At 40.1% G+C, this 26,840-nt stretch overlaps 1 protein-coding gene across 3 annotated transcripts; it reads left to right on the top strand.

The window, feature by feature from the left end:
• Positions 1–252: 252 nt before the first annotated feature.
• On the top strand, positions 253–26,595 carry LOC120306446 (cholesterol 24-hydroxylase). Of its 3 annotated transcripts, none has more exons than XM_039339709.1 (16): positions 253–504; positions 2,864–2,941; positions 3,670–3,751; positions 4,445–4,518; positions 5,285–5,371; positions 5,752–5,890; positions 6,264–6,374; positions 7,892–8,048; positions 9,299–9,358; positions 11,325–11,397; positions 18,773–18,857; positions 20,854–20,964; positions 21,847–21,935; positions 22,557–22,623; positions 22,813–22,914; positions 26,092–26,595. In XM_039339709.1, exons 1-16 carry the CDS (start codon positions 419–421, stop codon positions 26,242–26,244), a joined length of 1,554 nt encoding a protein of 517 aa, XP_039195643.1. In that variant the 5' UTR covers positions 253–418; the 3' UTR covers positions 26,245–26,595. The 3 variants fall into 3 exon arrangements, with proteins under 3 accessions (XP_039195643.1, XP_039195642.1, XP_039195644.1); XM_039339708.1 differs by having other exon boundaries at positions 254–680; XM_039339710.1 differs by lacking the exon at positions 22,813–22,914 and having other exon boundaries at positions 259–680.
• Positions 26,596–26,840: the final 245 nt, after the last annotated feature.

A 26,840-nucleotide genomic window follows, 5' to 3' on the forward strand; every position in this document is an offset into this window, starting at 1 on the left:
TTCCTCGCCTTTGGAGCGCAGGTAATATGATCATGATTCACGTAGTCGGTGTTTATACAGCTGCAGTAAAATACGAAAACCACGAGGGACGCAACGAACAAAAAGCGCACCAAGCTTTAGACCACACTCAGCGGTTCTACGGTTATTCGGGAGCGGTAATTGGTAGCTGCGATGATGTCATTCAATGGGGACGTCTCTGCTGGGCCAGGCCAATGACCACGCCCACAACAGCTACAGACAATTAAAGCAGTGGTTCGCAACCTCAGCCTCTTTAAAGATTGTGGACTTCAACTTCCAGAATTCCTCAATCATCCATATTGGCTGCGGAATTCTGGGAGTTGAAGTCACACATCTTAAAATCGCTAAGGTCAGACTTCGAGATTGACTTTGACGCCTCCCTTTTAGGCGTTACCACCACATGACGTTACATAAGGCTCTTCTTGGGGTCTCCGCCCGTCCCACAGAGCTCCCGTCCTGGGAAGGGGGCAAACCAGCGCACAATCGGTAATGCGTTTGTCTCTGTGTTGTCTCAAGACGGATTCGCAGTCTATTATGGAAGCGATGTGGACCTTTTGGCAACTGTTGCTGGCTGTCCCCCTTTTGATGTTGGGCCTCTACTGTTGCTACATTAAAGTAGTTCATATAAAATACGATCACATCCCCGGCGCTCCAAGGGCGAGGTAAGAGCAGCTGTGGACGGCAAGGCTGAGGCTCATTCATCCCCCAAAGCCTTTGAAATATGCTCCCTGTACGTGCTCGGAAAGGCGGACTCCCTCCGATGGATCGGCTGGCTGGCAACCTGTAGTCGGCTGCGGTAATTCAAGAGTTGCGCGCTGTGCACTACTGTCACGTCAATAATTGAAAATCCGGAGGGGTTCTTGGTGCTCTCTGAGCATGGTTGTTTTCTTGCAGACGTTTCATTAACCAAACGGTGGAATGGCTTCAGAACTTGGGGTTGCTCCATCGCTGGAGGCTTTTAAGAAGAGTCTCGACAGCCACTATAGGATCTCCTGCCTGAGCAGGGGGGGATTGGACTAGAAGACCTCTAAGGTCCCTTCCAACTCTGTGATTATGTTATTTTGTTATGCAGTGCTAGCCCCTACCATTGATGATGTTACCTAGTTTGCTAATAAAACGTCTGCAAAAAAAAAAAACAACCAAGCTCAGAGAACATCAAAGACCCCTCATTTTAAATCCTGAGCTACAAATATTCTCCTTTATTGAAAATCCAGAAGCAAGATTCATCCACATCACTTTTCTCTGTATCTTTATGGTCTCCCTAGACTAGAGTTACTCTATTTCTGCACCCCCCCCACTCATTTTTCCCACTTTTTTTTCTTTTGTACATTTTAATAACCAATATTAATCTGCTGGAAGACATTAGGCTGGCCTCAAATGTCTTTTGGTCATCACGATGTAAAAAAGATGCTGAGACTCTAGAAAAAGTACAGAGAAGAGCAACAAAGATGATCTGGAGACTAAAACATACAAGGAACAGTTGCTGGAATTGGGTATGTCTAGTCTAATGAAGAGGGGTGACTTGATAGCAGTGTTCCAATATCTCAGGGGCTGCCACAAAGAAGAGGGAGTCAAGCTATTCTCCAAAATACCTGAAGGCAGGACAAGAAGCATTGGATGGAAACTAACCAAAGAGAGAAGCAATCTAGAACTAAAGAGAGATTTCCTGACAGAACAATTAATCAGTGGAACAACCTCCCTCCAGAAGCTGTGAATGCTTCAACACTGGAAGTTTTTAAGAAGAAACTGGACAGCCATTTGTCTGAAATAGTATAGGGTTTCCTGCCTGAGCAGTGGGTTGGACTAGATGACCTCCAAGGTCCCTTCCATCTTTATTATTATTATTATTATTATTATTATTATTATTATTATTATTATTATTATTATTACTCCACTAAGTCATTTGTTTTGTTTTGCTTGGTCTCTTGAGTGAATGTAGTCCTTGAAAATTTGTAAACTAATCCCTGTGGTATATATGACGCGTGAATCCAACAACTGTGACTTACAACAAATATGCTTAGTCCATACCATAACTCATATATGCAAAACCAATATTTTCCATTTGAAAGTCTCTTGTATTTTTTTTAGCAATTATTCTATATTTTTCCTTATGCATTAGGAAAATCCATTAAGAAGAAATAAGGCAAATTGGAGTTCAATACTTATTCTAATCAGTCTTTTTTTGTTTGGAAGCTTTCACTGTAACTCACTGGATTTTTTTTTTTTCTGATATAAGCTTCTATTTCACCTTTTACTCTTCTGATCAGAAATTACTTCCTGAATCCATGTGGTAGATTCTTAGTTGAAAACGCCATGGCATAGAACTCTCCAGACAAATCCAGTAGTTGAGAGTTCTGTTTAAATTCACGCAGCAAGGAATTTGCTGGAGCTGGAGCTGGTCATTCATAAAGCAAGAGCTATCACAATTTGTATTGTTAGACACAAAGCGATTCAAAAGCAGCATATTTTAGGAACTGATTTGAATAAATTTCTTTAGCAAATGTTGTTACCTATTATGTACCATTGTCTGGTGACAGAACCTGTTTTTTGTATTCTTTCTTGACTTCTGGAGATGGCATGCATCTTCATGCAGCTCTAACATGAGCTTTATTGTTTGCACTCTTTTTCCTGGGGTTCCTCCCCATGTAAATCTGCTTGCCTGCAGTTCCATCTTTTTCAGTGAAAGAAAATTGAACCATGCATGCCTTGCTATGCATTTTACTGTGAAATTGCCTTATGGAACTCAACAGCAATCTCCATTTTGTCCTCCCTTCTCTTATGGTATTTTGTTTTTGGGTGGTAATGTGCACATTTAAAAACCTGGGTTTTTTTTCAAATGTTACAGTTTTTTCTTCGGTCACTTGCCAATCTTCTGGAGAATGGTGAAGAACAAGGAACTGATACATGATCTCTTTCTGAAGTGGTAAGTTTTTTGAAAGATCACATGGCTTGAAAGTAGCTATTTTGAATTACAGTAATTGAAATCTATATTGCTGCTTCATAGATCTCAGTTGCCTGTATTTTGAGTCCTAAGCCTCCATTTGGATTTGTTAGGTATTTTAAATCTAAATTTATAAAAATAGTAATTTAGGAAAACCATAACCAATAATCTTCTGATAAAATGAAATACAGGTATCTCGACTTAACAACAGTTCATTTAGTGACCGTTTGAAGTTACAGTGGCACTGAAAAAAGTGGTTTATGATCATTTTTCACACAATTGTTGCAGCATCCCTGTAGTCATGTGATCAAAATTCAGAAACTTGGCTACTTATACTTATGACAGTTGCAGTGTCCTGGGTCATGTGATCACCTTTTGTGATCTTCTGACAAGCAAAGTCACTAGAGAAGCCAGTTTCACTTAGCAACTGTATTACTATTAATAACTGTGGTGATCCAGTTAACAGATGTAGCAGGAAAGGTCGTAAAATGGGGCAAAATTCATTTAGCAACCATCTTGCTTAGCAATAGAAATTTTGGGTTCAGTTGTAGACGTAAGTTGAGGACTACCAGTATTAATAAAAAATAGAATACTAGAAATTATCATTCTTAAAGAAACAATACTTGAATGTGATGTAATTTAGTGTTTCAGGATTTGTAACTATATAAATGCTAAAAAAATTAAGTTAACTAACATTTTTGCATTCATAGGGCTGAGAAATATGGACCAGTTATACGTTTTAATGCTTTTCATAGAGTCTCATTAATAATATTAAGTCCTGAAGGAGTAAAGGTATGTGAAAATTGAGCATTCTTTTGCAGTTTGCTTCAAAACTGATATAACAGGCATAAGTACTCTGCAGTCAGGATTGTCACTGTTAACTGAATCCCCTGTTAGGCGAGGCAAATTCCTGCCAGCTTCTCACAACCGAAGTCAGTGAAAGTGCCACATAGAGTGTGCAAGAGATGTACTGTAGTTTGGGAGGCACAGCAAGAGTGCATCGGGTTCAGGAGGCACAGGAATGATGTGATGAGGGTCAGGGAGGTACATGAGGGTGTAAAAGGTGTACAAAAGGCAGTGCGGGCGAGGGAGGCTGTGCAAGATTGTATGGGTTGGGAAGGATGGAGGGGAGTCTATGAGGGTGCACCAGAGGTGCAGGGTTTGTGGGTGCAGCTCGGGGAGAGTGCGAGAGAAGGGTGGAGAGGGTCAAGGTGAGTTCAGAGGGATGCATGAGAGGCACTGCTTGAGGAGGGTACATGAGGTTTTGAGAGGGTGCATGGATTTTAGCAGTATTAACAAAGTATTCGTACTCCTCACTTCATTTCAAATATATATATTAATACTGTATCCAAACCTGAGACAATAAAAAGGACTCACAATTCTCCTTAAACTTCTATATATACTCTCCAAAAATTTATTGTTAAGATTGATATAACAACATTAAACATACTCAGTAGAGGACTGAACAGAGGAATTTAATTTTAGGAATATCTGATGTCATCACAGTATTCAAAGGATGCAAGGATATATGGCCGACTTTACAATATGTTTGGTGTAAGGTAAGCTAAAGCAAAATAATATATGACATATTAAAATGCATTAATGGTTGATCAGGAAAACCTAATTCCCAAGATTACTCTGTAAATATATTTCACCTATAGCAAAAATCTTCGATGAAAATTACTATCCAATCTCAATATGAATTAATATATTGATGACAACAAACTCTGAAGTGCTGATTTACCTGAAAAATTTCACCAAACAATAAGATGAAACCAAGGCCCTAAACAGACAGTCTAAGCCTCTAAATATTAGATCAGTAAGGCACTATAGAAGATTGTCACAGTCAGCAGCATCTGACCATGTTGAATCAAAATGTATTCAAGTCTTATTTTTAATTGAAACTTTTAGCATGTATTGTCCACCAAGATTCTTTCTGTTCCTGAATTGGAATGAAATAAATTGAGATAAAGATCTTTTATCTTTATTTTAATTAATTTTATTGTAATTTCTTTGATTATTGTGAGCCACCCTGAGTCATTAAGAGTTAAGCAGTGTACAAGTTTAATAAATTATTATTTCCATTGACATCCACTACCATCAAATTGGAATTTTTAGCAGAGGTCTTACTACTGTACATACCATGATTTCCAGTTAATGTTAACCTTAGTTTGCCAGATTATGCTAAAAGGAAGCCAGCATGTAAGAGAGAAATTAAACTCCTTGGCACACTCTTTTTTCCCCAAGCATGATTTTGTGGGCAGAATAGGTTATTGAAACTGGCTGAAAAGTAATACATAATTTTTCCCCCCTCTCCTTTTTCAGATTTTTAGGGAATGGTTTGGCAACTGATCTTGACTATAATCATTGGCACAAACAGCGAAGAATTATGGATCCAGCATTCAGTCGAAAGTAAAGGGGAAAATTTCTTGGAATAAGCTATTTTTAAGAAGTATCATTTCAAATAGAATTAATTACTGTACATAATTCTGATTATGCAGTGAAATTTATTTTATTCTCATACTGTATTCTTCTGTTTCTATATAATGTTTAAAACTATGTGAATATTCGGAATACATGTATGTGATAGGAGGGTAGATAGGAGATATTCTTTTATTAGTTTATTTAATGGACATAAGGATATTTAATAAACCTGAAGTATATGTGTAATTATAGTGTACATTTTTCCTAATGGGTTATACTGTAGTGTCTCTCTTGACTTAATTTATAAATCTATTTTTTTGTACACAAGAAAAAGCTGTTTTGAAAGCAACGTATCTTTCGTTGCACAGTTACTTGATTGGTTTGATGGAGATCTTTAATGACCAAGCAGAAGACCTCATGAAAGTGCTGAATGAAAAAGCAGATGGAGAGACTGAAGTGGATATGATGAACCTGCTCAGACGGTTGGCCCTGGACATCATTGCAAAGGCAAATAAATTCCTTGCTCCCAGTAAAAGAAGAAAATATCTGTAATGCAGATGCCAGCACATGGCCATAATCAGAAGGGTTTTGTCATAACATGTTTCACAAAAAAGCAAAGAGCTTGGGAAAATTCATGTTTTACTTCACTAGGTAGTTTTATCTGAGTATGGCTTTACAATTAGTTAAAGCATAGCTAGGCGCTATTCATAAAAAAATGCATGCCATATTATACTTAGAGCTTGTTTTTTCTATATCCTTTGCTTAGTTGCAGAGTTTTACATTACTGTATTGAGCTAGTGCTATCTACAGTTGCCATTCTCAGAAGCAAGAACTATAAACAAAGATTTCTCATTCTGCTCATTTTTCTCAATATTATCAGGTGGCATTTGGCCTGGAACTAAACACGCTACACTGTGATAAAACACCTTTTCCTCATGCAGTTTCCATGGTCATGAAAGGGGTGAGCAAGGAACGAAATCCATTTTTCCAGGTCAGCATAGACTTTTCTCTTCCTCTTTTCAAAGCTGTCCTGTTGTTGGTCAAAAGTAGATGGTGGCCTTTACTCATTATTTTGGCCTTTAGCTGTTCATAATGCAAATGCCATAAGTCTCCAATCAGCAATTGCAGCAGTGGGAGCCCAAAAATATTGTTCTCTGTGTTGTTTGAGCAGGTTGTTTTCTTCTGTTCCTTGCTGAGTGGTGAAGCTGACAGTCTATGCAATTACACTAACAGTTCTGTAACACCAAGTGTTGACTTTGCTGGCTAGGGAGGCACATCTGGGGGGGAGGGGTGGCACCTTGGAGAAATCAGGCTAGCTGTGCTGTAGTAAAACATGATAAGTTCATGATTGAAGGTATATAATTAAAAATAGCAGTCTTCCAATATTTCAGGGACTGCCACAGAGGAGGGGAATTAACGTATTCTTCAAAGTACCTGAAGGCCAGACAAGAAGTAACATTTGGAAAATTATCAGTGACAGATCCTACCTAGAACTAAAGAGAAATTTCCTCACAATGAGAACAATTAATCGGTGGAATGGCTAGCCTCCAGAAGTTGTGGGCGTTCCCTCACTGGAGATTTTTAAGAAGAGATTAGACAGCCATTTGTCTTGAATGGTATAGGGTCTTTTGCTGAAGAGGGGGTTGGAATAGAAGATCTCAAAAGTCCCTTCCAACTCTGTTATACTGTTACTGTAAGTGTGTGCTTTTGTATATTTATGGAGTAGGAGAGGATATGAGATCAGAACTGCAAGAGTGTCAAGTTCCGGCTGAGAAGCTCAATGAAGCAGCTTTCCTTTTCCCAGATTTATAGCCTTGCTGAGAGAGCTAAGTTGCATAATGAGTGTGAAATAGGATCTGGCTGGACTGAAAATGTATCTGAATTAATTATGTATGATTGGTCCAGGCATGGACTATCTAACAGTGTTTCTCAACCTTGACAATTTTAAGGCATGTGGACTTCAACTCCCAGAATTCCACAGCCAGCATTGGAATTCTGGGAGTTGAAGTCCACATGCCTTAAAATTGTCAAGGTTGAGAAACACTGAAAGAAATACCTGATCTATGCACAAAACAGTTTGCATGCTGAGTGCTTTGGACATACCTAATAAGAAACAAAGAACAAGAAAACAAAGTGTAAAAAATTGTGTACAAGAAAAATTTATATGTTCAGGTCTACAAATCCCCAACCCGTATTAAAATGATATATTTACAAAGTTCTGTAATGTAAGCACTACTTCTGATAATATTTTGTAGGAATTGTGGGCTGTTTTTCCTTAACTAGAATTTAACCATGTATTTAGACCAGTGTTTCTCAACCTTGACAATTTTAAGGCACGTGGACTTCAACTCCCAGAATTCTGGAAGTTGAAGTCCACATGCCTTAAAATTGTCAAGGTTGAGAAACACTGATTTAGACTTTAGCAATAACCATTCATGCTGACAATCTCTTAATAATAATGTTAAAAGAAAGCTCTCCTTCTTATGACGATTTTTGTTATTTGCTTAGTACCTGCCGAGGAATAGAAAAGAGGTGCAGGAGATTCGTGAAAGTGTCAGATTGCTGCGTTGCACTGGAAAGGAGTGTATCACACAAAGGCTCAAGGCCATCCAGAATGAAGAACCTGTCCCATTAGATATTCTCACTCAGATATTGAAGAGTGCAGGTATACAATTGTTTTCTGGAAGAAGCTTAATAACTATGCATTTGCCACTTTGATTAGATTAATATTTTATAGTAATTTCAATTTTCTACAGAAACCCACAGTGCATTGGGTTCACATTCTAGAACAGGGTGTCAAACTGCCTCCCACGGGCCGGTTTCATCATACTGAAGCCATGCCCACCTCATTGCTGGCAATGCAAAAAGAGTCATGATACGTTGCAATATGTCACGTGAAATGGCAAGTTTGACACCTGTGTTCTAGAAGCTGACAGATGCTGTGCCACAGGTTCCCAAACAATACTTCTTTGGAAGAAACCCATTTTATGGATGGATTATATCCTGAGAATTTTTTCTTTGAAAGACAGTTAACCAAACAACAATGTTCGGACCAAAGTAAAGTTATAAAGAAAATTCAAAATGCAAATAGGAGAGATCACACAAAGAAGCAACCAGCAGTTATAAACTCTAAGCGGAAGAAAAAAAAACCCTATTATATACTTTCTCACTTTTTCATACCTTTAAGGAAATAGAAATATGTATTGTTTTGCCTAGTGCAGAATTGTTTACATACTACTTTTCCAACTTGATATCAAATGTAGATGTCATTGCCATCCTGCAATGTTTTTGCCTCTAGATATAAATGCATGTCAAAACTACAGATAACTCTTTCTGTTTGTTCTGCTTTGGTTTACTTTCAGAAGCTTGATCACACAATTTCCCAAGAAATGTTTATGAAGATTATTAATTAGATAATAAAAACCTTCAATTTTTGAACCAATTGAAGAGAGGGAGTGTCCTTTATTTTCAAAAGTTCAGTTAATCAAAGAGAGTCATTATGACAATGCAAACAAGAAAATTACTGTAGTGTTTCTTCACTAGATTTTTCAAAATCTTAAAATGAACTTTTTAAGACTATGAGTGTATTTATATTGTATAGTTTAATTAAATTTTTCATTAAAAATGTCAAAATGAAATTTAATAAGATTGCATTTTTATAAAATATTTTGAGAATTATTTTCTGCTTGTGTGTCTTGCATCTGGAATTAGAATAGAAATTAGAATAATAAATAGAACTGGTTTTATGCATTCTCTAATATCTTTAATATCTCTTCCCTTTTGTTCATCTGATATTTCTTTGAGTAGCCCAATTATACTTCCAAGGTAGGTATTTTTTAAATGCTGCAGAACTTGTATTAATATCCTTTAGTAGAGGTATAATGCTTTCTTCTGTTACTTTCTTGTCTGTGACAGATCAGGAGGAATCTGACGATGAAAATATGATAGACAACTTTCTCACCTTTTTTGTTGCAGGTTTGTAAATCTAGTACCTTTTCAATTTACAGCTATCCCAATTTAACAAGAAAAATGTCTTCCAAGAGTATGCCAGTACACTGTAAATGCTTCTGAATTGGTGAGATATGGACAGCAGTTGGCTTGCAAAGTAGACTTGCTTGGGATAAAAACTGGACTTTGGTTGGACTTTACTACTCTTAATGTAAGCAGAAATGCTGCATGTGGTACAGGTTCAACTAAGTTGTTCTTCAGTGTCTCTAACTTACTAAAAAGCACAATTTGGAAGCCCCAGTTAATCAAAGCTGTAATGACTGACTGGGGTCAAATCATTTATTCAGAATAAAAGAAAAATTAATGATAAGCTTGCAAATTTAAAGATGCAAAAAATTTTTTTTTGAAATATTGGAAAATAAAAAAGAAATGTGAATTATAAGATAGAGATGACAGTTAAAGTGCAAATATAAATGATAAGCCAAGAGAAAGACCTGGATAATGACACTTTAGTAGATTTACCAAAAAAGTTTACTAAATGTACCGGGCCGCAGCATGCCAGCAACTGGTCTGCACAAACAAGCAAAACCCATCCGTGGGATGCAGGCAGCACACAAAACAACGCCCCCTCTGCGCCACAGAAAAACCTCTCTCCACGGAACCGGTCCCTGGTAGCCAAAAAAGTTAGGGACCTCTTTACTAAAGTCTCAAAAACCTTTGGATGGGTAAAAGAAAAAATGCAGAGAGATCTAATCTACAATAACATCTGAATGAATTAAAGATCAAGATTGCTATAAGCAAAAGGAAGGAGTACATTTTGGTTTGTTTGACAACAGTTAAAACAAGACATTGCTATGAAATTCTGGGAATCCTTGACAGACTTTTTGCTGACACCAGGACCAAAATGTTAATGATTTGCCTAAGGATAATAGATTAACCTCCCAACAAAAATTAATGGGAGATGGATGTAGAGGAAGATTTGAAATTTGCTTGGAACAGAGTAAAAAGAATTATAAAGTGGCACAATAGTGCCTGAAGCTACATGGATTTTATGAAAGCAAGGATAGTTTGCTAAGCTAGAAAGGTATGGAGAAGTGTTGGTGCAAACTAGATCAAGCTGTTTCCTTTTCTTATGATTTAATTTCTTTGGCTTTCTATTTCTTTCTCGTTCTCTGTACTTTTGCATAATCTTGCTTATTCTGGAAGGGAAGTTGGGATGCACATAGCTATACTGAACCGAACAGATTCTTACCTTGTCAGGGAAACAAGCATCAATAGCCAGCTTTCTGAATTTTGCTTAGGTGTTTTAAATTTCAGATAAATGTAAAGGCATTCATACTTAAAATTAGGTTGCTGAAAACCGTAGGCACTTCACATACAGGTTGCTCCCATATCAACTACACCATCCTGCGATCTTGTGCCATCGTGCAAATGCTGGTGCTGTATAGAGCTTGGAGTAGGCTCACTGAATTCTCATTTTTCTTCCTGGCTACTGAGTTGCAGCTGCTCAAATAGATCCTGTAAGGGAGATGTTGATTGGATAGCTTTGCTACTCTGTAGCCCAGGAAAGACTTGTTTACTCAAAAGCTTACTGAACTGTTTGTGTATATTTTATGTCATTTTGTTATTCTCTCTTAGAATAAACAAGCAAAAACCTGCTGGCATCTGTTTTAATATGTGGGATCACTGATGGATGGCTTTTCTCTGGTCACATTCTATAAATATTGATTAATAAAGTTGGACATTTATAGTTATATTTTTAAAGAGTCTGGGGTAGTGGTGGTTCTTTGCCTCTGAGTCTGTTTTTACTCTTAACACTACTTTAACATAATTTTGGGGGTACGAGATTGTGTTATTAATGTCATAAACTCACGATTCCTGGCAATATTGTTGTCACTCCACTGGAAATATTTTAAGTTGGGCTATGGTTATAATTTGATTATTTTAAGCTATCACTGTATTTTTTCAGTTAATAAATTGTTATTTTCCATAGGTCACGATACCACTGCCAATCAGTTATCTTTTACTATCATGGAATTAGCACGGCACCCAGAAATAGTTACAAAGTAAGTATATTGTTATACTGTTTATTTTTCTGAACTTACATGTGATTATATTTCTTCCCAGGCTGAAGGTTTTTTTAAATGTTTGGGGCCAATTCAGACTGCCCTTTGGCTCATTTAGAGTCCCCATACTCCTTTCATAGTATATATGCTTTGCTTTCTGATTGTTGTGATTTACCCCACTTTGCATCTTAAGAAGACAGAACTCTTGGAATAGTTCTTCCAACAGGAATCCTTTATTAAGAGAAAATGGTTGCAGGCATGCTAGACAGGACTTGGGGTCCAAGCTCTCCCATTCAAGGTTTTAAGGGGTTCCCCAGTAGTCCCACCCAATCAACCCCCCTTCCCAGTGATAGTTTCAAGTATCACAATTCCACCCCGTTTCTTCTTTCTTCCGTCTGGATGGAGACTTCAGATAACTACATGAAAGGCAAATACTCTTCTTTGTTAATGCTAATGTTCTCTGGTGTTAACGCTTTGAGGTTACAATAGGTTACAATAAACACACATTCAGCATTCAGCTCTTTGAAGTCTACTGAAGGAAGTGAGGGCCATAAAGCCCCTTTGTTCTCCCCCTTCTCTCCCTCTTATGGCAGAATCCAAAGAAGGCAGAATTGGGAGTTTCTATATTTGATAATTAAAGATGAAATATGATTGGATTCTGACATCCGGCCCCTCTTAAAAATAAGAGAGATCCACCTGAAAGAAAACACAAGTATAAAATTTAGTCAGGCTTGTTAGGATACTCTGTGTGAAACTTCTTCAATAGCTTCGGGGCTCTGACATGACGTTTATGGACCCACTCATTTTGTGAGGGAGGGAGGTGTTTCCAGGCAACTAGGTACTGAGTTGCTCCATGATATCTCCTAGAGTCAAGGACTTCCTTTATTTCGAAGTGTTGTTCACCCTCCACCATGATTGGAGGTGGTGGGGGGGGGATTTTTGGCCGTAGAGGTGACTGATGCTCTCTTTTCAGCAAGCTGCAATGAAAAATTGGGTGTATTTGCCTGAGATTTTTGGGTAATTCTAATTCTACTGTTACTGGATTTATGATTCTTTTAATTGGAAAAGGTCCTATATATTTTGGTCCAAGTTTTTTACAGGGCTGTAGGGACTTTAGGTATTTTGTAGATAAGTACACCATTTCTCCTATAATGAATGGTGTAGGCTCAACCCTTTTTTTATCGGCTTGTGTTTTGTAAGCCTGCCTAGCTTCATCTAGTGCTTTTCTGACTATTGGCCAGGTGTTTTGTAATTTTTCCATCCATTCTTTCAGCGAGGGGATCGTTGGTTCGTTTGGGGTTAATTCTGGCATGGGGTTGAAACTTTGACCGGTGGCTATTTGAAAAGGAGTGTAACCTGTGCTGGAGTGGACTGCATTATTGTAGGCAACTTCTGCAAAAGGGAGTAAGTCCGCCCACTCGGTCTGCTGGAAACTAAGAAAACATCTTAAATATTGCTTAAGTACTGAGTTCATTTTTTCAGCCCCCCCATTTCCCTGAGGGTGGTGGCTAGATGTCAGTCCCTGAGTGGTTCCTAAGAGGGATAAAAATTCCTTCCAAAATGCAGACGTAAATTGCACCCCCCTGTCAGAGATGATGCGTTGGGGTGCCCCATGCAATCTGTAAATGTGTTGGATGAAAAGTTTTGCTAAGGCTTTTGCAGTGGGAATCTTTTGGCAAGGGATAAAGTGCACCTGTTTGGAAAACAAGTCCGTGACCGTCCAGACCACAGTATTCCCATTGCTTTCTGGCAATTCCACTATAAAATCCATGGCTATTTCTCTCCAGGGGGCTGAGGGACTTGCCACTGTTTGCAATAGTCCTGGCACTTTCCCTTGCAACCTCTTTGCCGTGGCACATTTTGGACAACTGGCTATATAACTTTCAATGTCCTTTTTCATGGATGGCCACCAAAATTGCCGTTTAATTAAATGTAAAGTTTTTACAAATCCAAAATGCCCTGCTGATTTTGTGTCATGGCAAAGGTGCATGAAAATTACTCTTTGAGTTGTTGGTATATATAACTTTTCCCCTATCCAAGGCAACCCGTCTCTCATTGTGCACACATTTTTGTTTTTCTGGAACCAATCATCTGTTTCCAAACTTTTTCTGAATTCAATTCCAGTTTGGCTGTCCAGTTGTGGTTTTAATTTGGCTTGGGTTCTTGTGGTTACTGGTGCTGCCAGTTGTGACTCTGCCATTATTGGTCTAGAGTCTGTGGTTCGTGCGCTGTTATATTGGGGCATGCGAGATAGTGCATCTGCCAGGAAGTTCTTTCTTCCTGGTAAATGTTTGAGCTTAAATTGGAATTGGTGAAAATGCTGGGACCAGCGGGCTTGTTTGGGATTGAGTTTCCTGGAAGTTTTCAGGGCTTCTAAATTTTTGTGATCAGTCCACACCTGGAAGGGGATTTTGTTGCCTTCCAGGAACTGTCGCCATGTGAGTAATGCCCAACGTATCCCATAAGCCTCCTTCTCCCATACGGGCCAGCGCTGTTCTGTTTCCGTGAGTTTCTTGGATGTATATGCACAGGGTTGCAATACTGCATCATCATTTTCTTGTAATAGCACAGCCCCCACTGCCACATCACTTGCATCTGCCTGTATTATGAAGGGCTTGTCCATGTCTGGGTGCCTTAGTACTGGTTCGGCAGAAAAAAGTCTCTTTAGTCTCTCAAACGCTGCTTGGCACTCCATTGTCCATGTTAGTGGCTGGCTAGGTTTTACTGAGGATGTTCCCTTCGTTTTTAGTAAGTTGGTGAGGGGCAAGGCTATCTGTGCAAATGAGGGGATGAATTGGCGGTAAAAATTTGCAAAGCCCAGGAAACTTTGTAGTTGCTTTCTTGTGTGGGGTGGTGCCCATTCTAATACTGCTCTGACCTTCTCTGGGTCCATTTCAATGCCCTGTGGGGATATGCGATAGCCTAGGTAGTCTATCCTTTCCTGGTGGAATTCGCATTTTGAGAGTTTGGCATATAGGTGAGCGGCTCGCAGCTTCTTTAAAACCGCTCTGACAAGTTTGACGTGTTCTTCTTTTGTTTCGGTAAAGATAAGAATGTCGTCCAAGTAAACAAGGACCCCCTTAAACAGGTGCTCCCTTAGAACGTCATTGATTAATTGCATAAAGACTGCAGGGCCCCCTTGTAATCCAAATGGCAAGACTTTGAATTGATAGCACCCCATGGGGCAGTTAAATGCAGTCTTCCATTCGTCCCCTTCCTTGATTCTCACGCGATAGTAAGCTTCCCTTAAGTCTAGTTTAGAAAAAATTTTCCCTTTCGATAGGTGTGACAGCATGTCTTTCATGAGGGGCAGCGGGTATAGGTTGCTTTCACTGATTGTGTTCAGGGCCCTATAATCCACGCATAAACGTAAAGAGCCATCCTTCTTCTCTCTAAAAAGGACCGGGGCAGCCACTTTAGGCTTAGCTGGTTCAATGAAACCTCTCTCCAGGTTTTTTTTTATAAATCTTTCCATTTCCTCCTTCTCCTTTGGGCTCATGGAGTATAATCTGGGTTTCGGGAGTTTTGCCCCAGGCTTGAATTCAATGGTACAGTCTGTGGGTCGGTGGGGGGGAAGCTCATTCGCCCTCTCCTCACTGAAGACTTCAGCAAGGTCCCTATATTCCTCTGGTATTTCTGTTAATCTTTTTTCCTCTCCTATGGATGCTTTTTCTATTCTTGATTCTGGTAGCCTCTCTTGGGGTTTTAAGTCCATAGGGTCCCCCTTCGGGAATTTGATTTCTGTCGTCCTCCAATTTACCCAGGGGTTCCATTTTTTCAACCATTCCATCCCTAGAATCATTGGGCATTCCATACCTGGGGTCACCACAAACGTTAAGTCCTCTTCATGGTTGCCCAGGGAGAGGTGTATTGGCAGAGTGGCTAGGGTAGCTGGCACCCCCCCTGCTATGGATCCATCTAGCTGGCCAAATGAGATTGGTTGTTCCAGTCTCCTGGATGGGATGCCCAGATTCCCCACTAGTGTTGGGCTAATGAGGCAGCGGGTGCAGCCAGAGTCTATTAAGGCTTTCACCTTCACAGCTTCGGGCATGGGGGGGATTAATATAGTCACTGTTTTGAAGATGGGTGTGATGCGTCCACTTACCAGGGGTTCGCCTTCCGAGCTGTCATCTGAGGCATCCACCGTCCCTGTGGTGTAGGCTGGAGTTCTTTCCCCTTGGTGAGCAGAGGTGGGGGTTTCTGCAATTTCCATCATTTTCATGGCTGTTTCTTTTGGCTTAGCTGAATACCCTCTGGGTTTGTTGATTGGGGATCTGTCTGGGTTGTGCTGGGGGGCCTTTGAGCGGCATTCTACAGCTCGATGCCCTTCTCTTCCGCACTTGAAACACCCCATCTGCTTCTTGGCTGTATCCGATGATTTCACCGGTTGGTGTGTCAGCTCAGGCGGGGGGCGGCTCCATTGTTTTCCTCGGCGATGCCTCTTCAATATGTCGATCTCTGCTTCCTCTGCCAAGACGTACCATTCCTCAAGTCGATGTGGGTCTCCTCGGGGCAGGCAAGCATCATATAGATCATAGTTTAGTCCGTCTTTGAAACGGCCAAGGAGGATGTCTTCTGGCCAATTCAGTTTGCTGGCAATGGCTCGGAATTCTTGTGTATACTCAGCCACTGGGCGTTTGCCCTGCCTCATCGTTGTTATTCTTTCACGGGCTTTGCGATCAGCCAGGGGGTCTTCAAATCGTCTTCTCAAAGAGGACATGAAACGGTTGAAGTTACTGAGTTCTGGGGCATTGGAGTCATGCAGGTTCACCACCCAATCTGCAGCTGGTCCATCCAGGGCAGATTGCACGATCCGGATGCGGGCTTTGTCGCTGGGGATGTCCTGCCCATATTCCTCCATGTAGCTGAGGACTTGGGTTAGGAAAAACCCCAAGCGTGTTGGCTCCCCTTTGAATTTCACCTCCAACGGTGGACGTCTTGGAATGGATCGGTGCCTCCATTGTGGGTGGTAGTGTCTTCCGTCCAGATTTCCATCTTGGGTCCGGTAGGGGGTGGGAGCTCCTGGATCAGTAAATGTCCCTGGGGTTGCAGGTTCCACGTCCCCCTCGGTGTCTCTCCCTTTGTGGCTCCAGGAACTGGGGCGGGCGTAGGGCTCAGGAATCTCCTCTCCTAGGGAGCTGAGAGTTCTCTTCATCAGGTCAATAGCTCTCTCTAGGATCCAGTCTGAGTACGGCATACAGCTTCCTCCCTCTTCACTTGCGTGCAGGGATTTCTCCATCTCCTGCTTCCATTCTGGTTGCTTGGTCCCCCGTCTCAGGGTCACTTTTCTTGATTCCTTTCCCCACTCGCTTTTCTTTCCAACGCCCATCGACCAGCGAGGCTTGTGGTCCTGTGTCTCCACCACTTCTTCTTCTGAGAAATCTGGCCTCTCGGATCCCAACATCTGGCAAGGTTCCAACTGGGTCAGCGGCTCTCTTTCCAGGGAGTTTTCTCCCTCTCTTGCTTCGTTGTCTGACATGGTAAATTTTTGCAAAATCCCCCGGCAAGGGTCTACCTTCCAGGTGGATTAATTTTGCAAGTCCTGTCTAATGTAAGGACCCACCCCACTTTGCATCTTAAGAAGACAGAACTCTTGGAATAGTTCTTCCAACAGGAATCCTTTATTAAGAGAAAATGGTTGCAGGCATGCTAGACAGGACTTGGGGTCCAAGCTCTCCCATTCAAGGTTTTAAGGGGTTCCCCAGTAGTCCCACCCAATCAACCCCCCTTCCAGTGATAGTTTCAAGTATCACAATTCCACCCCGTTTCTTCTTTCTTCCGTCTGGATGGAGACTTCAGATAACTACATGAAAGGCAAATACTCTTCTTTGTTAATGCTAATGTTCTCTGGTGTTAACGCTTTGAGGTTACAATAGGTTACAATAAACACACATTCAGCATTCAGCTCTTTGAAGTCTACTGAAGGAAGTGAGGGCCATAAAGCCCTTTTGTTCTCCCCCTTCTCTCCCTCTTATGGCAGAATCCAAAGAAGGCAGAATTGGGAGTTTCTATATTTGATAATTAAAGATGAAATATGATTGGATTCTGACAGAAATTGACTATATTTGGAAAGACATCATCTTCATCAGCAATAGAACTATTGGGTACATACCTGTGGAAGGATGAAGTGTCCTAGAACATAAAAACTGTCAGTGGTTTTTTTTTTCCTCTGTAAAGGTCTGATGTCAGGTAGGCATGTAAAATTGACTATCTGGCCTACCGTATTTCCAGTGATAGAACAAAAGGGGGGGGGAGTTAAAATCACCAGCAATCTGGCATGCCGATTTTGAAAGTATAAGAAACCCAAGAAGATAGACAGGAAAACAAGGGGAGGCATTTGTGTCTGAAGGTGATGCTAAACTGGAGTGAAAAGCATTGGGATGGGAATATGAACTATGGAAGCAGTGGCTGAAAGAGCTGGAAAGCAGACAATACATGACCAGGAAAAAAAAAAACAAGAAGAAGCCTAAGGCAGCTGAAGTCAAAGGAGGAATCTAAAAAAGAGCCAGCAGAAAAGAAAATGTAGTTTGGACTATAAATGGTAGCAAAGAAAAGATAGCATAGTTCAGGTGCTAGGCATCTGGATAAGTATATGTTAAGAAAAGAGGTTAGCATTCCTGGTCTTATCTTATGCTGTAGTTGGGAATCCCAATCCCAGCAGACTTTAAAGTGGTCCCTTATAAAATAAAGGAAAAGATATGTGAATATGTAAATCTGGCTTGTGTACTTTTTTGTTAGTGTATGTACATATAGTCTTTGACATAAAGCAGGTGATTCTCATGACCAGCCCAATTTTGCAACCTTTTCATAATGGATATTAATTGAACCCTGCAGTTACAAAGTGTTTGCCATAGTCATTTAGTGAATACCCCAGTTCTTAAGCCAAGTAATGATTTGATATAGGTACACTTTTGCCAAAACCTAGAAGCAAATCCATCATAAAATGCAGTCACATGACCATGGGAGGTTGCAAACGGCTGTAAAGGCATCCCAATGCCCAAAGCTTAGTCATGTGACCATTGGAGGGCCCTGACCATCAGAATTTGGAATCTGGATCATAGGTAGCTCCAAGGGAGATCTGTTTGGCTTTGTTCTTATGCATTCCTGCCCTCTGCATGGTGGCACAGAACTATGGAGGTAATTAACTGTTTTGAATCTTGAAAGTGGGTGGTGCATATGCAGGTATTTATTCACTTGCCTACTTACTGTATATGCAGACCACCCCAGTCATGAGACTCCAGGCTATATACAACAATGAAAACAAATAGTTTAATTATAAATAACTGCTAGTCTCATCAAATAAAGCATTATCTACATTCGCAATTAGTCAATGGGTTTTGGCTAAACCAAGTTTTTTTCTGTCATTGCATTTTAGACTTCAGGCAGAAGTCGATGAAGTCATTGGTGTGAAGAGGGACATTGTCTATGAAGATCTCAGGAAACTGGAATATTTATCACAGGTACACTTGAATAATAAACCTACAGATAACCCAAGTTTCTGACCCCACCTCCCTGTGCTTGTGTCCTGATAGTAAGAGTGATAAATTTATTTCTGAATTTTTTTTTTGTAGAAATGGCTCTTGGCATCATTAAATGCCATGACAAAGGCATTCTGGGATTTTGATGCTGTGAAATTTCTGTAAGAACATCTAATTACAATGTGAAATCTTAGCACCCAGGGCTCATCTTTAAAACAATACATACAGTATACTATTTTTGCTTAGAATGTCAGGTATACAAATTACTGGACTCTTCTTATATTGGGACATTATTTTTATGATTATTATGATTATGATTTAAATTTAAGGTAGGTGCCCACTCCGGTGGACCCTAGGCAGCTTAACAAATATAGTAATAAATTACAACAATTAAAAATATAAAACGAAATAAGACAGCCTGGACTAAAAATAACCATTAAAGCAAAGCACGATGACTCCCTCATCTCTAAACACATTTACCCTAGGCCTGGGACCACATTTTAAGGGCTTTATGGAAACATTGAAGTCTTAGGTTCTGTCAGATGAGTAAATTTACCAGGGAGAACCTGGAGCACACCCAATTCAAATAGGCCAAGTGGGCAGAAACAATAGGAGTAGGGCAATTCTTAGTCAAGACCACCTACTGCTATGTATAGAATTCAAAAATGTATTACTATGCGGTAATTTATGATGATGTTATAATTGTAACTAATATATTCATTTACTATGGGTGATGCACACTCTTGCCATTCATGTTCTGCTCCTTTTTTCTTTACTTGGCTCTGATAATCCAGAAAGAGAAGGCAGATTCCATTTTTTTTTAATTTAATACTAGAGACGAGAGACTGAAAAGCACCAATCATTTCTTTCCAAAGGCTGGTTTTATTTCTATGCCCATCTTGTTAGGAAGAAGGTTGGTCGGTGCAGCAGCTCTTAAAGTAGAGAGGAAACAAGAAGGTGATAACAGCCTAAATAGAAAAAAAAAATTCTTATTTATTATTGTTAGATATATATCCCACCTTTATTTTATGCCGCTCAAGGTAGTGCAAGTAATGCTCCTGTCTTCAATTTCCCTTCAACAACCACCCTGTGAAATGAGTTGGAGCGAGAGAGAAGGACTGGCCCAAAGTCACCCAGCCAGCCTTTATATGTCAGGCAGGTTTAGAGTTCTCGGTCTCTTCATTCCAAGCCCAGCACCTTGACCCCAGCACTAAATTGGCTCCCTGACATATTGTTTATGTTCAAAGATCCAAAACTGCCTGAATGGTGCTCCCACTTTTCAGGCTTAGAAGACATCCATAGACAATCACAACACAAATGAAACTTCTTTACACGGCAAGTTGAGGGATGACATTTCTGATCGGTTAAGAAGAATTCCTCAACATGGTGACATGGATTTTCCATGGCACATGTGCTGATCCATCTTAGTGCTTGTTTGCTTTAGAATATATCATATGATGCAATGTGTAAAAAACCTGTGATTATTTGCTTCGACTCACACCATTTTCAAAAAAAAAAAGAGAGAGATCCATTTGCGATCTCTTGCTGGATTTCCCATTGATTTTGCTTATTGGAAGCTGGCAGCAATGGTTGCAAATGGTGAGTATATGACTGCAGGACCCCGGGACATAATAGTGAGCAGGTTGCCAAGCACCCAAATCACAATCAGACGACCACAGTGCAACTGTGATGATTGGTCATAAATTCCCCTTGTTCCATGCCATTGTAACTTCAAATGGTCGCTGAGTAAGTGGACATTAAGTGAAAACTACCTGTACCAACTTGCCCAGGTTTGGAGCTGAATGTATATCATTTAATGTGTTTCTGTAGTTTGATGGTTTTAATTCTTATAATTTTTCATGATTCCATTTATTGAATTTTATCTGGCCTTCAGATTACTTTTAGTGAAAAGTGATATATATAATCTTTCTGCAATATCATACCAACTATTAAAAGAAAAGCTGGCTCTTATTTACAGGTTCACAAAGAAATCCTACGGTTATACCCACCAGTTCCAGGCACTATGCGCTGGACAGAGAAGAAAAATGTAATTGAAGGAATTGACATTCCAGCAAATACCACTCTATTTGTGAGTTCATGGAGTCTTTGTCATATATTCCACTTGAATGATCAAGAATAGAAAGCAAATGTTATGAATGGATAGATGATTGGTCAATTGTCCACTAATGTCAAAATGGATCTTATATCTAACTTAGGCTCAAATCCATAGAACATTGAATCCAGCTCATGGCTTACTGAAGGGGTGGTTGTCTAGTCACCTTTGAATACATCTAGTAAAAGGGAGGCCATAACTAACTGCTCTGAATTATTGATTCCACTGCTAAACTGCCTCAGTACTGAATTTTTTTCTCAGTATTTAACTGGAATTTCCCTTTCTATAATGCAAACCCATGTCCTACATTCTGTAGAGGACAACCTTGACCTCTTCGGTGTGACTTCCTTTCACAGTGAAGAGCCTTGGTGTTGCAATGGTTAGAATGCAGTATTTCAGGCTAATTCTGCTGACTGCCAGGAGTTCAATCCTCACCAGCTCAAGGTTGACTCAGCTTTCCATCCTTCCGAGATCAGTAAAATGAGGACCCAGATTGTTGGGGGCAATATGCTGATTCTGTTAATCACTTAGAGAGGGCTGTAAAGCACTATGAAGTGGTATATAAGTCTAATTGCTATTGCTATTGCTTTCAGATATTTGAATAGTGCTATGATTTATTTGTGAGTTTGTTTATTTATACACACACACATACAGACAGACAGACATACAGAGTTTCCAAGGACAAAATAATCACCTAATCCTGAAATTAAAATAGCAGCAAGGATTTGTTTAAGGTTAATCCAAAGGCAAGCATTAGAAATTCATTAAAATATGAATTTGCCCATACCTGTGAACAGCCCCAGTTGTTTTCAGGTGGCTTTACATTTATCTCTGCCGATCTTTCTCTTCCCTTAATAGTTCAGTACCTATATCATGGGACGCATGGAAAGATACTTCAAGGATGCTCTGACCTTTGATCCTGATCGATTTAGCAAAGGCAAATCAAGGTGATCTCTGTGTTTAAAATTCTTTAATCTGAATGTTTGAAATGTTATAAAATTATTAGAAACTTTTGTATACAAATCTAATTATTTTCAAAGTCAAGCAGAAAATACCATAAACCTTCTGTAGCGAAAGGAGGGATTTTCAAATAGATTGCTCTAACATTCTTCAGTAAACATGCCTTTCCTGCATAAGTGATAAGAGTCATCCTTTGTTTAATGTAATCATTTGATGCTGTCTGCTGGAGCTTGATGAAGACATGTACAAGTCTTTTGACATAGTAGGACCATTTATGATAATTGTCCCTGTTATACCAGATGTTCCACATCTATGTTGGTGAATAACTTTGGGATGTGTGTTTTACTAGTTATTTAAGAATTACTGATGGAAATTAATTTTAGGGGCTTGTTCATCTCTTAAAATTACAAGTAAATGTCAGTATTGATAACATTCTGACACATACAGTAATGGTATAGCTAAATGTCTAGGGAAAAAAATCCTGAACCAATCTGTTGTTCTTTATTTAATCAGAAGGCGGTTTAACAAAAAAGCTTTTTATAGCATAGAAAAAATATCTCGCATTTCCTAAAACTGCAAATTAAGCTGCTTCATGTGGTTTCTTCTAGACCTTATTTTTCCTATTTCCCATTTTCGCTGGGACCTCGTTCATGTATTGGACAGCTATTTGCTCAGGTGAGTAAGATACTTGCATTAAGAATGCTTATTCCAGTACTAGTACTTGTTCCTTTTAAAAGATAAGTGGAGAAGTTGCATATGCTCTTGATCGAATGACCCTTTCACAGGGGTCGCCTAAGACCATCGGAAAACACATATTTCCGATGGTCTTAGGAACCGAGACACCGCTCCTCTATCCGTCTCCAGGTGGTGGGTCCGTCCATGCTGGCGCTGAGACTGGGGTCCGGCGAGGTTGGACGGCAAGGCCAGGTGCTGGCGGAGGAGGAGGGGTGGACCGCGTGGAGCGAGGTGAGGGGCAGGAGGGCGGCAAGGAGGCGGGCGCTCCTGCTTCTGCTGCTGCTGAGGCGGCCGATCATGACGCAGAAGCACCACGGCATGGAGCACCGCAGTCGAGGGCGGGCGGGCATGCAGGCGGAGGGGGAGGCGTGGCCCTCCGCATGATGAAATTGCAGGCGGCGGCGCCTCACCAGCTCCACCTTGGCTGGTGCATGGGGCGGTGCCACGCATGCGCGGTGCTCCCTGGCCGAGGTGGTTGCTGGGCGACGGCCCGCGTGCACCCTCGGCCTGCCTGGCACACACTCCAGCCGCAAGAGAGGAGGCGGAGTGCGCGTACCAGAGAGAGAAAAAGAAAAAGTGAGTGAGAGAGAGAGAGAGAGAATGAGAGCGAGCAAACCCTGCCCCTCCTCCTGCCCCTGTCCGCAGGGGTCGCGGCATTAGGAAGATTAAGAACCACTGCTCTAGTGCCTTCCAAGATCTTAATGCCAAAATAGAGCAGCTAAAATAGGTGGGTTCACTCTCCCCTAGGATTAACATATCTATTTTGCCTTAAACTACACTTACCCCCTCCAAAATGCCTCTTGTTATGTAGCAAAACTGGTGAAGTAATGCTATAAAAGCTACACTATCTAATCTTTAAATTCATTTTTTCTGTTCCTTAAATTTTCATCACTTTGAAGAATGATTAAGGAGATAGGTCTTGCTTTATATTCAACATATTTATATAGGGTAAAATTAGCAATGGGCAAATCAGAAGGTTTCACAGTTGCATCAAAAAATGTAGCTGTGGTGCTAGTACTGGGCATGGTTTGTTTTTGATTTGTTTTGTTTGTATTACTGTTTTATGTCACTGATGGTATATATTGTTTTATCCTTGGGCTATGAATATCCCAGAGTTTGGCTTAAGATGGTCACATAAATTTTTAATTAAACATTTTATGAGAAAATCTGCTATGTTCTATGAACATTGCATTAAAATTGTATCCTCATGCTGGAAACTTCTTAGTCATTGCAGTTTTAGATTAGTGAAATTGATTAAACATCAGCTGGGATGAACAATTGGATATAATTATTCTTAGTTACAGATAGTTGTTATTTAATGACTGCCCTGTTTTATGACTGTTCAACATTATGACAGTGCTGAAAAAGTAAATTTACATCCAATATTTGCACATACAACCATTACAGTGGTCCTGTGATCACATGATTGAGATTCAGAGGCTTCACAAGCAGTAGGCATTTATAACCATCACAGAATCCCCCAGTTATGTGATTACCATTTGCACTCTTCACAGCTGGCTTGCTACAATGGAGAAGCTGGTAATACAATTGCAAGTTGTGATCATGTGATGTTTAATGACTGCAGGTGATTTGCTTAATGACCTCAGCAAACATTAAGTTGTAAGCCCATCACTGTCACGTGATGTCACTCTTAATGGCCATATAGCTTAGCAACATTGCTGCTGGTCCCAATTGTAGTCATTAAGGTAGGAAGGATTATTTATATTTATTTTAAGTACATTTGTGGGAAAGAAGAAATTAAATTCCATTAAATTAAGGAATATAATTCCTTCTATTCCCCACCATCCAGTCAGAGCTGAAGAAGCTTCTTGGATGAGAAGCAAAATGTCTTCAAAGAAAAGCAAGAAAGTCCAGTTGCTGCCTGAAAAAGTTCCATTAAATTAACCACAAGGAAGAGAATCATCTTTCCATCTTTAGTCATACTCCCGGAGCTATCTGGGAAAAGTAATACAGCATACCTTGAAAGCATTACATCATAAAATACAAAATATTATATCATAAAACACAGGTAGACCTTGCTTACTGACTCCCTCCTTCAGAGACCATTCAAAATTATGACAGTGTTGAAAAAACTAACTTTACAACCAATGCCCTAATTTGCAAACTTCATAATGTCTGTCAGATGAGTGCCATTACAGTCAGTACATATCTTCTGCCTGACCGGGGTTTTCTCCCCATTCCCTTGCAGAGTGGAAAGGTTGAAGAGGAAGGGATTACAAGAGAGTAAGAAGGCATATTATGGGGAATACACATTTAAAGGAATGTGGTGGCTCTGGTAGTCCCAACCACACTTTGGTTGGGAGTTGCAAGTGCACTACATAAACAATCCTGTTTATTCCCCATTTGTGCCTGTTAATTATGTTGTAATCTTTTCCTCACTAATCTTTTCTTTGCAAGGGGTGGAAAAGAAAAAAAAATCAATCTCTATGCATCTGCATTGTGCCTAACTTTTCTCCCAAAAAGTGCAGAGCAGAGAGATTGGAGAAGGAGGGGTTACAAGAGAGTAAATAGGCACATAATGGGCTGTTTGTGTAATGCAGTCAGGTCTGCTGATGCCACCACATTCCTTTCAGTGTGTATCTTCCATTGAGTGCCTGCTTACTCTCTTGTAATCCCTGCCTCTTCAGTGAATGTAGATAGAATTGGTTTCTTGCTAATTATACCAGTGCCAGGGGAACCATTCCACAGAGTGATGGAGTAGGGAAGTTGAAGTGAAATCTTTAGGAGGCAAAGAAAAACTGAAGGTGTGAAACCTATTAGTCATTAAATGTCAGCAGCTGCCAGCCAGATATCCTGCACTGAGGTGACCATTTCCAGGGGAGTGGGGAAAAGGAAAGTGCAGTCATCAATTATGGTCACTAAATAAGGAGTATAGGTATTGCAATGTGCTTTCCTTTGCCTCATTCCCCAGGTTCTGTAGTCCTTTTAAAGAAACAAAGGGAATGTGAATGAATAAAGTTGTAAAAAATTATCTGTTTCATTTTTCTGTGAGTCTCAATTTCTGTTTTGAATGGACTTAATCATTGAAGCTTTGATTACAGCTGCTCTTGGAATCCTAATTTGTTCTCATGACCATATTAACATGCATCTCTTCAGTTTTTGAATTAGGGTTTTTAAAAACTGCACATGTAATGAAAAATTATGGAAGAGCTCAAAATCTAAAAAGTATTTATTTGATAAATAAAAAGACTGAAAGATTTGAGCAGGCATTGAAATCTATGACATTCCAGATGTTGGTGAAGGTCTTAGCAGTCCCAACTAACATGGCCAACAGTAAGGGGTAAAGGAAGCTAATGATCAGTCTCTGAATGAAGTCAAAATGTGTGTGTGTTTTTTAAAAAAATATATTAATTCTTTCTTCTTTTGTTTGTTTTGTTTTCATGCAAGATGGAAGCTAAAGTGCTGATGGCCAAATTTCTGCAGAGGTTTGAATTTGAGCTGGCTCCACCACAGAGCTTTAAAATTCTAGATATGGGAACCTTGAGACCACTTGATGGTGTAACATGCAGATTGAAACCACGACATCAATTTAATTTTTAAAAAGAGGAAATACTGTCATTTGGGCATTTATGTTCACAATATTTTTTAAACTGAACTAGAGTGTACTACAGAGCATTTTAAACAGCAGTTGAAAGGTTGGTTATGGTGTTTACAAAAACAATCATGTCATGAAGGGGAACAGATACTGGTCTGTACATGCAGTTTGGCTTAATAACTGGATAAGTCTAGGCACCAGGCTCTGTCTCTCTTTTCCAAAGATGTTCTGTGGTTGCCCGCAGTGGATGATTGGGGGTGGTACTGGAAAACGATTCCAAGGGCCTTCTGGGTAGGCCTGAGCTTTAGGAGGATTCCCCTTGGAGTGAAAGATGGAGAACAAAAGAAAAAAAAAAACAGCGAAGGAAAGGGCATGCACTTGGGCCATCCCTCACTGGAGGAAATTGGCTAGGTGAGTCTTGCGGAAATGTCCTCATGAGCCTATGGAGCAGATTCAGAGTAGGGCCCGTTTCCTCTGGGGGATTGGCCAAATATCCCCATCTTAGCAGGAATAGTCCCTTTCCCTTGCCTTTCTGAGGAAACCCTCTTACGAAGGTCCAGTTTCACTTGGCCTAATCCTGTCTCCAAGAGCAAACCCCAGC

This window comes from Crotalus tigris, unplaced genomic scaffold (assembly GCF_016545835.1).
Source record: "Crotalus tigris isolate CLP2741 ecotype Arizona unplaced genomic scaffold, ASM1654583v1 scf7180000017737.1785205, whole genome shotgun sequence".
Classification (NCBI taxonomy): domain Eukaryota; kingdom Metazoa; phylum Chordata; class Lepidosauria; order Squamata; family Viperidae; genus Crotalus; species Crotalus tigris.